Genomic DNA, 12,057 nt, shown 5'->3' on the forward strand with positions numbered 1-12,057 from the left:
TAAGATAAGAATCCCTTTTCTCCCATGGACTCTGAGGCCAGCAGGCCAGTGTTACTTGGATGCCAGTCCTCATGAAGACCCAGTCCTTGCTTCCTTGGCCCTCTGTAGGCCCCGTCCCGGTGGAAGGAGAGGCGGGGCCCTGAGTGTTAGCGGGGGTAGGGGCGGCTCCCAGCCCGACAACCATCTCTTCCCGCTGTAGGAGGAAGAGTTACTCCTCCTCTCCACAGAGTGTGCTCTGGAGCCGGCCACAGCCCTCGGAGGACCGCCTGCCTTCCCACCAGGGGCTGGTGGAGGCCAAGTCCTCCAGCTCCTCATCCTCAAACCATTCTGACAATTTTTTCAGGATGGGTAGCAGTCCCCTGGAGGTCCCCAAACCCAGGTGAGGAGCTCCAGAGCCACCGCCCCCCTCCTTGCTGGTGGAGGGGGCTAGGCCTCCCCTCCTAACAAGGCTGGAGGTGGCTATTCCAGCACCTGAGCTGCCTTTGCTGGTGTTTTAGGATCTGGTGCCTTGGTGTTCGGCCTGGTGGGCAGTGGTACCCAGGAGACCAGAGGAGATTGACAAGCTTTGTAGGCCAGGCCACTGTTGGGAGGATGGGGACGTGTTTTGGCACAGAGCAAGGGCTAGTTCGTAGAGTGGTTTGAGAGGCTTCTCCTTCCTGGGGCTTGGCAGATGGGGAGTCCAAAGATGGCAGTGATGTGATGGGCAGGAGCTGGCAGGCCTCCGCCTGTCGCCTCTGGCAGGGCCCAGCCCCCTCTGGACCGCATGTTCTGATTGAGAAGGATGGATCTAGATGCTCTGAGTCCCTGCTGTTCTCACATTCCATGTCTGAGTTGGTAGGGGTAGTGAGGGGAGCTAGGCAGCTGGCTAGGTGTTATGTGGCTGGGCAAACCCTGGGAGATCACACAGGGGGACAGGGAGTGCGCAGTCTGGATGGATGCAGCAGAGGTGTGGCTGGGTGTGCTGCAGGAATGATGTGTCCTGGATGGCAAGAAAGCTGAGCACATTGGGCCAGAGGCTAGGATTGAAGGATAGGGTTTAGTCCTTGGAGAAAGCATATTCTAGCTACCCTGTACCTTTTTTTCCATTTTATACTCTCAGGACAGAATTTTGTGAATTTCTAAAGTCTTGAGGATGTCCCTCCAGAAGGGGAAAACAAAGCATTATGGGACGTAAGAGATCCTTAATAAGCTCCAGGGAGAAAGGGACATTTAACAGAAAGAGATGAGCTTTGGAGCCCATCCCAGATTTAAGCCCAACTCTGCCATATAGTGGTCATGTGACTTTGGGGCTGAATTTCCTCTTTGGTAATAGTCTTATCAGCCTGTTAAGGAAAGACCTTTTGAAACTTCTGGAACTTTTCTCCCATCACCATCCTCTTTAGTTTTTCTCAGTCAATGGCAGATGATGCGAACCTCCCCACATAGGCAAAACGGATAAGCTGTGAGGCGAGGAGGAACGCCTGGCTGCACTGTTCAGGGGAGACCCTGTGTGCTCACATCTGAGGGGGAGCCCTGTAACTCCGAACGTGAATGTGTCAGTGAGTGCTGTAGCTGAGTCTGTTAAATGAGACCACAGATCCTCTAGCCGCACAGGAGGTTTGGGGTACATGGCTGAGCAGAGAGGCATGGTGCCAGGCAGAAAAACACACCTGGCCTGTGCTCGTTCCGTTCCCACCCTCTGTGCAGGGCTGGCATGCGTGCCTGCCATAGCGCTGCATGACCCTCATTTTCTGGGCTGAGCTCCTGTTTATCGTCCCTGCCTCCTTTTCTCTCTGCAGAGCTGGGCTAGACAACTGGGGCAGAAACCAAAAGATGCCCATTATCCCCTGGGTCCTGCCCCAATCTGAGCTGGCCAAACTGCTGGCGGCTCCCAAGCCAAGGCACCGTCCCACCACCCTTCCCCAGATCTCTAGCTTTTTATCATCCCTTTCTTCTGCCTGCCAAAGAGCCTCCCTTCCAATCTTGTGATTGTTTCCGGGGAGGAGAGAGAAGGCAGCCCTTACCCACCTCCCTCAGCCTCACCGGTGTTTCTCTCCCTGCCTGCCATGGGTGACTCAGACTCTTTGGCTGGTCCAGTATGGCCCCCTCAGGAGGCTGAGGAGGGTTGGAGGTGTCCTCCTGGCCTTGCAGCCCTGTGTGCAGGAGCCTGGCCAAGCCCAGGGTAGCTGGACCAAAGACGGCAGGATGCAAGGCTTCTGCAAGCTTTGGGTGGGCTGCGTGAGATGTTAGTTGGTTCTGCCACTCTCATCTGGGAATGCCCCCTTGGAGCTGGGTTGGGCTGGCAACAAGGTTTTCCTGGATCAGATGCCAGTTTGCAATAGGTTTTGAAAGACCAGATTATTCAGATTTGGAGCATTCTAATTATGTACGTCCATTAACGTTAAAAATTAATTTAGTCTGAAAGTGCCAGAGGGATCCTATCATTAGCTTCCCTGCCTCTTAGGTAACAATAGCCAATCAGCTCTTAGGTGCAGTAGGAGGAGCTGTGTGGAAGGAAACCCTTCAGTAAAGCTGTCTGTGACAACCGGAATTTTCACATGTGAACTCTCATATATGAGCTATGTGGGTTTTATATGCTCCAGATTCCACAAGGATGTATTGCTTTCAAAGCAGGTCTCACCTGTGAAAGGAATCAGTAAAGCTTTGTCCTCAGTAGTAGGTGTGGCCAGGTTGGGAAGAAAGTTCTGTGGGGCACTAATTTTTTTTTTTTTTTATCCTGCTTTAGGTGAAAGTTTACGGAGCAAATTCATTTCCCATCCGATAGTTTGTACATAAAGTGTTTACGACATTGGTTGCATTCCCTGCAGTTGTCAGCACTCCCCCCATTTCCGCTCTGCGCTCCCTGTTGCCTTTCTTCCGATTTTCTGGGGCACTGATTCTTACCCAGCCTCAGCCCCGTGCCCCTCTCATTGGGAAGACTGGTGGTTTTTGTGTCATTAGCTGCCACTGCAACAGCTTCTGACTGAGCTGCGTTTTTGGACCGCTGTTAAATCTCTCATCGCTCAAAAGGCTGGGGCTGGGAAGGGGCAGGCCAGTGCTCTGGCGGACATGCCTCCCCAAGCGTTGGTGGCTTGTGGCCTCAGGCTCTGCTCAGGAGTCAGACATCCATTGGGGCAGTGGGATTGCTAGCTCGGTATTGTCCGTGCCGAGGAGGAATGGTGCCACCACTGAGCCCAGCATGAAGTCAGGCTGCATGAAGAGCAGTGAACATGTGGCTGAGGGACACCCTGCAGCCTGGCTAAATAGTTAAGTAGCAACATAGGAACCAATCTCTGCTACCCCCATCACCACCACCAGCTAACTTCCCCTAGCAATGAGCCCTGTCCCAGGCTGTCTTTAATGTCTTTCTCTGCCTCAAAGAAACCAAACTGCTTTCTGCAACACATAATATTCCTGTCCCATGTTTGATGTGTTCTTGTCCGGGGCCACAGCTCCACACCAGGAATGAGTGGTGAGAAGTCTAAAGGCGTTGTAGCTCCAGACCCAGAAGAGAAAACTTGGGACCCCAGCATATTTGTGACACTGGTGCAAGGAATCCCATAGGTCCGTGGTTCTTTGACACTTCTCTTCCATTCTCACCCCCATCCCCTCCACTCCCTATGGATGCTGTAGGGAGAGAGGTTTCTTTTAAATGTGTTATGAAATTCTGTCCTCAGTATCTTTGGAAGTCAGTTCCTGAGTTCAGACCCTTGTTGAACTGAAAGACTTTTTCCCCAGGGTCCAGTTCCTGGAGGCATTCACTTGGCAGGGGCTGTGGAGCCATCTGTCAGCATCAGAGGGAGACACTGGGGGTCAACCGGGTGGGGAGAGTTTGGATTAGGTGACAATCCCACCCCTTAACATAAAAGATTCTAGGTCTTGGGTCAAAGAGTAATTTACTCTGTGCCCTCAGATGAGTGACTTGATGTCTTTAGGCTTCCATTTTCTCCTCTGTGTAATCAGGGACTTAGACACTAATCAGGGGGCTTAGACTGGCAGCCTGGCTGTAACCTTCAAGCTTTCTATGTCAGTTCAGATGCTTTCAGATGAAAATAATTTAAACATAAAAGGAAAACTGTTGGTTCATATGGAAAAGTCTGGTAGAAAGGTGGCTTTCAGGCACAGCCTGATCAAGTCTTCAGCTTCATTTTCCTGTGATTCTTTCTCCTTGCCTCGTTCTACCTATCAGCTTTGTTCTCTGACCACTTTCTCTAATAATAGCAAAATGGTTACCAGTAGCAACTCCTGGGACACTCTGCTTCCTTCTGCACATCCATGGGTCTCGTGAGGCCCTGTTTTCCAGCCATAGATCAGAAGCACTGAGTTTTAATCTAGTTAGAGGTTATGTGCCCATCCCTGAACCAATTCCTGAGGCCTCCTGCACACCTCATGAGAAGGAAAATCAATGTATCAGGGGGCTGCCACATGGGCTCTGGTCATACCACCTGAGCTTGAATCCTAGCTTTGCCGCTACTAGCCATGTGACTTGGAAAGTCAATTCCCGTCTGTGAGCTCAGTTTTTTTATCCCATCTTTAAGTGAGAATAATGATCCTAGATGCCATAAATTTGGGTTTAAATGAGATACTGGAGCAAAGTATTGGTACACCGTGAACATTTCCTGTACTCAGTAAACTGTAGCTGTGGCTCAGGGCCCGTCCTCATCAGTCACATATCGGGGCCTGTGGGCCACGTCCAGCACTAGGCAACTGGGTAAAAGGCCAGGGCCAGTACCCCACCCAGACCCATTTCTTATTGTGTGGGTTGGGCCAGCTCTGCTTGTCAGAAGAGGATTATGCCTCCTTCCAGCCTGTTCAAAGTTGGCCTGCAACAGGGCATCTGGCAGAGAGATAGAAGGGAGAGTTGGAATTGCTGCTCTCTGAGGGCTGTGAAGAGGGGCTGTATCTCTCTAAGGAAAGCCATTTTGCTGAGAAGCCCTCCTCTTGGGAAGAGGTGTAGGCCTTCCAAGCGCCCAGAGATTTGGACAGCCGGCCTCTGAAGCGCTACTGGCTGTGCAGTCTGGACTAAGTCCAGGCCTGCAGTTTGAGGACTGGTCACGTGTTCTTTCCAGTCCCATAGTAGGGAATCAGCGGGTTGGGGCAGGGGGTGGAGTGCAGACCTCTTTCTGCTGCTCTGTTGGCAGGGAAGGATAGTTTGAGATCTTGTTAAGGCAAATTGAGCTACCTGTGCGCTCCGGCTGACTTGCAGGTTTTCCTCCCTTTCAGTACGTAGGCGCAGGTCTGTCCTTCTGGCAGCTGTCTCTTCTTTAGGTGTCCTCTCCAGGCAGCTAACCCGGACTGGCATTTATGAGTACATCTCTGCTTAGCACAGCCCCTGATCTCAAACCCAGGAGCAGAACAGAGCTGTGCTTTGCAACTCTCTTTGACAAAAGCCTCAAGTAGCATTTGCTTGGAGTTCGTGTCCTCAATCTTGAAAAATACAGGGGTCTTCAGAGATGGCTGTGCCCTGAGCAACGACGGCTTTCAGTCCTCCTGGGAATGAGTACCCTGCTGCTTTTTATGCTGCCTAATTCGCCCCAATAGCTGCCCCTGGCTGCTCCAGGCACAGGTCTTGCCTGTTGGTGCTGCCTGCTGGGTACTTGAGAGAAGCAAAGAAGTGATTGATCTAGGGAGCCAGGAATCCTTGAAGGAACCTGTCTGTAGCCACATTGCATCCATCTGCCTTTTTCCCATTGGAGTGGGGTTGGGACATAGAAACTTCCCCTTGTTTCTGGCCTAAGAAGGGCCTCATCCTACCTGCCTTCTTCTGGTCAGCATCTCTTCCATTCCCTCAGCACTCTGGCTCTTACCAGTTGTTTTCCCACAAACTGCTAAAACTAGAAAGTCTACCCTCAATCTCGAATAGTAGCAGATGGGCTTTGTGGAGTCAGGTTGCCCCTCAGAGAAAGGTTGAACAGACTGAAGTCCCCATGTGACCTGGAGGAAGAGCAGGGCAGACTTCAGACTTGTGGCCTGCCCTTGCCTGGTAAGCAGCCTCTTATCTACAGACCGCCTGAGCCCTGCCACTTTCCTCTTGTCTGGAAACAAGGACGTCCTGCCTTGTCAGCACTAGGGGCTTCCATCAGGTAATGGAGCACATCCTGTTGTCATTCAAAGTGTTGCTGCTGTACACCTTCTAGAACTGAGCAGAGATAATGAAGGCGGCAAGTCTGTGCTGCAGGAATTCCAACTCAAGGCAGCTTTGCTGTTGAAAGCCATCTGTTTTTTCTTGTCTCCAGGTGGTTTGTTTCAGGACAAATCTGCAGTACTGGGTCAGTCAGACTTCGGTTTGATAGTCTGTCCTTGTACTCACTGGCTATGGGACCACAGGCATATGTCTTACCTTCTCTGGGCTGCCATTTCCTCATCTCTAAGATGGGGCTGGCTAGGGACTGCCAGAGTTGCACTCAGGGCAGCTGCTTGAGATAAGGCTGACCTGGTGACCCAACAGGGCCTCAGACTAGAAGCCCTTGACTTCAGCCAGCTGGGTGGGCTTAGGTCGCTTGAATGATTTTCTCCGCCCCACCACCATCACTGTTCATGCTTCTGCCCTGTTTCTGGGTCTCTACAAAAGCACCTTCGGCCATTCGTAAAGGCAGACACGTCAAAGGTGATATGCCCTGGGGACTGGGGTAGCAATGGAAAGGCCTTTTTTGATGTCTCCCCACCACCCCTCCATGAGGGGGCAGGAAGGCTCAGGAAGAGGGGTTGGCTGTTTGTGGGGAGGAGATGGCAGCAGTAGATTCCTAGTATGGCTCTTTCTCTCCCTCCCTTCCCCCTAAACCTCCATCTGAAAGGCCTGATGAAGCTGTTAAGTTGGCTGCCTGATTCATCCCTTCCCTCTGGGCATGGCCCAATGAGTTTGCTGGGCTGATGCTTGTGAATACAAACTGTGGCTCTGGGAATGGCAGCTGCAGAGGAAAGGGGGCCTCGGGGCTCTTATCACCCTACTCTTCAATCCAGGTCACCACCACCACAGTCGTTTGGTGGCCCTGGCTTCCACACTCTCCACCCTTTAGATCTCCATGCCAAGGGTGTGAGGTGGTCCTGCCTCCCTGGTTCCAGCCTTGCCTCCCTTCCTTACGGTGTTGTTGATTGTATATACTTGCTGTGTCTATCGCCAGGGCAGGCATGCCCTGACCCCGGGCTTTGGTTGCTGGTTCACTTCCTGTCCCCAAGCTTTGCTGTTGTTCTTTTGCTCCCAGAAGTCTTTGCATGAAGCATTGTTCCCTCGGCTGAGCCTGCCTTATGGTCTGCTGTTTTTTGGTCATGACCTATCCAGCTTTTTTTGCACTTCGGAGATAGTGGTTAACTTTGCAGACACTCTACCAACAGAACCTTGTGGTCGTGGCCCAGGGCCACTCGAGCCTCCTGTCCCCTCCAAGGCCCTGTCAGGCATATGACTGACTGTGCATCGTCTCCCTCTCTCTCCTCTCTGCCCCAGATCAGTGGACCATCCCCTGCCCGGATCCTCTCTCTCCACAGACTTTGGCAGCTGGCAGATGGTAACGGGCTGTGGCAGTATTCAGGAACGGGCTGTCCTGCACACAGACTCCTCTCTCCCTTTCAGCTTCCCGGATGAGCTCCCTAACAGTTGTCTGTAAGTGTCTTGCTTGAGAAGGCAGGATGCTTGCCTGCCCATATCAAAAGCTGGTGAGCAGGATGAACCCCTGAAACTATAATTCTGACATAATCTTTAAACCTTAAGCTAAAAACATCCCCTGAAGTCTTCTTAAAACCAAACAGTTTAACAAGTAAAGAATGTCTGCCTTGAGCATTGTGCTCTTTTATGAACTATCTACATGGGATCAAATGACAACAGCAACTCAAAAGATAGGAACTTTAGGGGGCAGTGAGTTTATGTTAATGGGAGAGAAACAACTCAAAAGGAAGGTGAGAATGGTTGCACAACAACAAAAATAGGAATGAAGCAGAGGCTGGCCCCAGAGAGCTGGCCTAGGGTGCCTGCGCCTCCTGACAGCTTCGTAACCCTCACTGCGACCAGACCCCTGAAGTATGAAGGAGGCCTTATGGGCTGCTCAGGAAGTGCACTGGGGGGTGTGTTCGCTCACCCCAGCCTCTAAAGCCATCCTCGGGTGTCTGGGGGCGTTCCCTAAGGGAAAGCTGGCTGGACTGTAACTATAGAAAATGCTATTTCTGTCCAAAACATTGCTTGACATGAGAATCCTTTGAAAGCAGAACAGTGGGGGTGGTAGTGAAGGTAGGTGTATGGTGGAGACAGAGCCAAAAAGAAGCTGGGTTCGCCAGAGGGCTGTGTTCTTCTGAGCCAGAACAAAGGGTTCCTTACTGCCTCTTCCTCTTTTTGTCGTCTGCTTTTGCCTCTGGGCAGGAAAGAGAATTGGTTGGGCATACTAGATCCCAAGCCTGGAAAATCCTCTGCCTCCAAGGCGTCAGTACTGGGCTTCAGCCTTTAACAGCACAGCCACCTGCATGACTGCCTCTGTAGAAACCACCTGCTCCCTGCTTGCTCTGCCCCCGACAGATGGCAGGCAGGGGAGAGCCTCCGGCAGCCTGGGGAGCAGGGCCTACTCCTCAGATGTGGCTGCTGGAGGACCCCTCAGCAAGCCTTCCTTTTGCTTCTACACCATAGGCTAGATGAACTTCAAATGCTAGGGATTCATCCCTCCCCGCCTCCTCCCAACCAGAATCCAGCTCATGCCCATAAAAGCATGAGGGGTGGGGAAGGAAAAGAGTCCCTGGAACCTACTGAGGACAGGCAGGACCAGGCCTTGGGATTTCAGGATGGAGCTGGCAGGTCCTGGCCCTGCAGCCAGAGAGTAGCTGAAGGGCTGCAGAGGCCACTAGTGCCTGGCATAGCCTCTTCAGTAGCCATGCCCCTCAGCCAGATCTTGTTAGATCTGTATCTTCATTTTTTGAAGTAGGAAAAAAAAAAATTCTGCCTTTTTGTAGAGACTTCCTCCTCCATCAGCCAAAGTGGCCTAAGCCATCTCTAGAGGAAGCGCAGACTTCTCTGCCTCTGCTTGATAGCACCCCTCACCTGGCATTACCCACTGAAATGGGCAACTCCAGCCTCAGACCGCCCTGTCCAGAACCTGCCACTCAGGGATTAGGCAGCTCTCTGAGCTGCTAGCCCACTGTCACCCTAGAGGAGGGCTAGATCCTGTGTGATCTCATGGCCTCCCAAGATTGCGGGGAGAGGGTGAGGTCAGGATCAAGTCCTGGCAAGATAACATAGTATATGGGTTCAGTGCTTAGACTTTGTTATCGAAGAGACTTGGTCCACATCCTAGTTCTTTTGTGTACCTGCTGTGTCTTGGGGTATCAGCCTTGACTGCTCTGAGCCTGTTTGCTCATCTCTTGAGAGGAAATAGCACTTAGAGTGGTTCTAGTCCCTGTCTGCCCATTGCCCACCTTTGATGTTGTAGGTCCTCAGTTGGATCACATGTCCTCTCGGGTCTCTGGTTTTCTTGTCTCTAAATGGGATGATCTTTTCCCCTCTGCCTCCCCGGAAGTGAAGGATGGAGGGAGTGCATGTGTATGTACCTTGAGATGCTCCCATGTGAATGCAAACCACTAACGTCAGTCCTCCCGTTTATGCAATGAGGGGAGGCTGAGGAAGCACATATGGCCTCCAGCCTGTGTGAAACCTAATTAGAAAGTAAAGATCTAAGGCCATGCCTCTCTCCCAGGTTCCGGGAGAGATTTTAGGGTTGCTCATGGTGTTGTAGGAATCGGTATCGGCTCCATTTCCCTAGTGCTGCTCCCACAGCTAATTGGCTTTCCCTTGCCCCAGAACCTGCTGCTGCTGTTTCTCTCTCACACATCACCCTGACCAATCCACTTTCCCTAGGGTCCTGTCTAGCCTCAACGCTGAGGCCTGGTCTGTCTTCCCAGACTTACCCAGGGCTTCCATTTAGCATCAAGCTTTAGGGTGCAAGTTGTGCTTGGCTTGGGAATTGGGTACATTGCCACTGCCTCTGACAAATCCCTAGGGGAGGGATTGTCCAGGGATTGGTTTTTTGGGGGGAAATGTGGAGTGAAGTTGGTGGTAGTCAGGGCTAATCTTAGTGCCTGGGGTCAGTAGAACGTGAGGGCTCATCTCCTGCAGTGTTTGACCCCTGGAGAGAGTCCTCCAGGAATGGGGGTCACCATACGAGTACTGACGTTTTCCCTGACTCCACGTCTGTCCTGGCCCTAGACTACACACCTCTGAGTCCAGAGGTTGGGTGTGGCTCATATCTCAGGTCTCTTCTGATAAAGAATCTTCAAGACATCAAACAGCCTCAGAAGTCATGCTTTGATAGGCCTGAGTTTGCATGTGCATGTTCCTCCTCTTGTAGTTCCAGGCCAAGGAGAGAAGAGGGGCTTCCTGCTGTCCTCCATCTGTGATCAGTACCTAAGGAGGCCAGGGGAGAAAAAGGAGATAGTAGAATCAGAACAGGCATCCTGATGGGAAAGCTGACCCCCTTCCCAGCTGCCTACCTAGGGACCACAGCAACTGAGGTGCAGCTGGAGCCACAGGGGCTTCCAGGAAGTGGACCCTGACCGGTGGGTTCTGCCAGGACACTGCCAAAGAGCTTCTTCCAGGGTGCTCCAGGTCCAGGCCCCCAGAATGTTGAGCCTTTTAATCAGCCAAGGCCTGATATCTGATCTTGGGGGTCACTCACTGTTATAGGTGGCCCCCTCCTTGCTGTTAGATGTGAGACTCGAGCCTCAGCTTGTTTTCACTAAGGAGTGAAGGCGGACAGCTGTGGGCAGACTCACCGCTTATTTTCCCCTTCCCAATCCTTAGGTCAGAACCCAATAAAAGTTACTGCTTCTAAGTGAGAACAGAGAAGAATGGGGGTAACAGGACCAAATATTTTGTGCCTGGACCTGAAGGTTAATATGGCCGCAGAACCACTGGCCTTATGCAGGTCAGGAGAGGCAGTGTCTGGCGTGAGGGCTGCTCCCCTGAGGATGAGGGTGCTGGGTCCTGTCCCAGGGTAATGGATTTATTCTGTCCTTCCCTCCTCATAGGCTGGCAACCCTGAGCGATCGGGAGACTCGGCTGCAGGAGGTGCGCTCAGCCTTCTTGGCCACGTACAGCAGCACAGTGGGGCTTCGAGCTGCTGCCCCCAGTCCCTCTGGTGCAATTGGGGGTCTGCTGGAGCAGTTCGCCCGTGGTGTCGGACTCCGGGGTACCAGCAGCGGCACCTTGTGAACCAGCCGCCCTACGACAGTTTGCTGCTCCCCTCCCAGCTGAGCCCTGAGTGGAATCAAAGCCATGTCCAGGCAAGGGAGACTGCAAAGGGGGAAGATCTCCTCACTCCCTTCTGCCATCATCTACATGGCAGCCCAAAGCCAGAGCAGAGCCAAGGACAGGGTTCTGAACCCCCAGCCTCCTGACTGGTGACCACCACCCCCTCTTGTCACTGCCTCCCACCTACCCCAGCCTTTGCTGGGACTCCCCCCATAACTCTCAGAACTGTATGGGGTTTCCCTGGGGCCTTGTGGAGGCCATGACTTCACAGAAGACATCCCCCCCACAACCGGACCTCATTCTTGTTTCCTGGGAAGGAGGGGTCACCTGCACTGAGAATGAGGCAGTTTGACACAGATCACAAAATAAAGTTAATCTTTTTGAACAGCCGTCTCTTGTACCCTCATTTGGCTTGTGTCTTCATGTAGCTATTTGGGAGATTTTCAGTGTCCTCCCTTGGACTGGAAGTAGGGCTGAAGCAGGGAGAGAACCAGAGCTCTAAGTTTGGCCCTTAACTCCTGAGCCATGGTTGAGCCCTCAGTGAGGTGGGGACCTGTACTCACAGGCTGTCAAGAGGGGTCCTGGTCCTCAGGTCTGCGTGAGCCTGTCTGCTGGGAGCCTGTTTATCTGTGCAGATCGCAGGGCTGCCTGAGGTTTAGCCTCTAGTTGCTGGGATCTTTGGGGGAAGGAGTGGGGTCTTCATTATAACACGTTCTGCAGACAGCATAGTCTGCTAAGGTGGCCTGCAGAGTCCTGTCTGGTGGAGTGACTGGCTTCCAGGCTTTGGAGACTGCTGTTGGTGTTTGTGTGGAAGGGGGTGTTGGCTGTCCACAATGGGACATCATGGAGTGTGTCTG

General features: G+C 52.4%; 1 protein-coding gene across 5 annotated transcripts in view; it reads left to right on the plus strand.

Moving 5' to 3' along the window:
- MTMR14 (myotubularin related protein 14) overlaps positions 1-11,590 on the plus strand; it is a 48,776-nt gene extending 37,186 nt beyond the window's left edge. For 2 of the 5 annotated variants that reach the window (XM_049862227.1, XM_049862231.1), the window contains 3 exons: positions 200-379; positions 7,421-7,576; positions 10,978-11,590. In XM_049862227.1, coding sequence (XP_049718184.1) covers positions 200-379; positions 7,421-7,576; positions 10,978-11,161 — 520 coding nt within the window. In that variant the 3' untranslated portion in view covers positions 11,162-11,590. Of the gene's footprint in view, positions 1-199; positions 380-2,725; positions 2,743-7,420; positions 7,577-10,977 lie in introns of those variants that run through there. The other 3 variants (XM_049862228.1, XM_049862230.1, XM_049862229.1) reach the window with 3 other exon arrangements.
- Positions 11,591-12,057: the final 467 nt, after the last annotated feature.

The sequence above is a fragment of the Elephas maximus genome, chromosome 20, assembly GCF_024166365.1.
Source record: "Elephas maximus indicus isolate mEleMax1 chromosome 20, mEleMax1 primary haplotype, whole genome shotgun sequence".
In the NCBI taxonomy this organism is placed as follows: Eukaryota; Metazoa; Chordata; class Mammalia; order Proboscidea; family Elephantidae; genus Elephas; species Elephas maximus.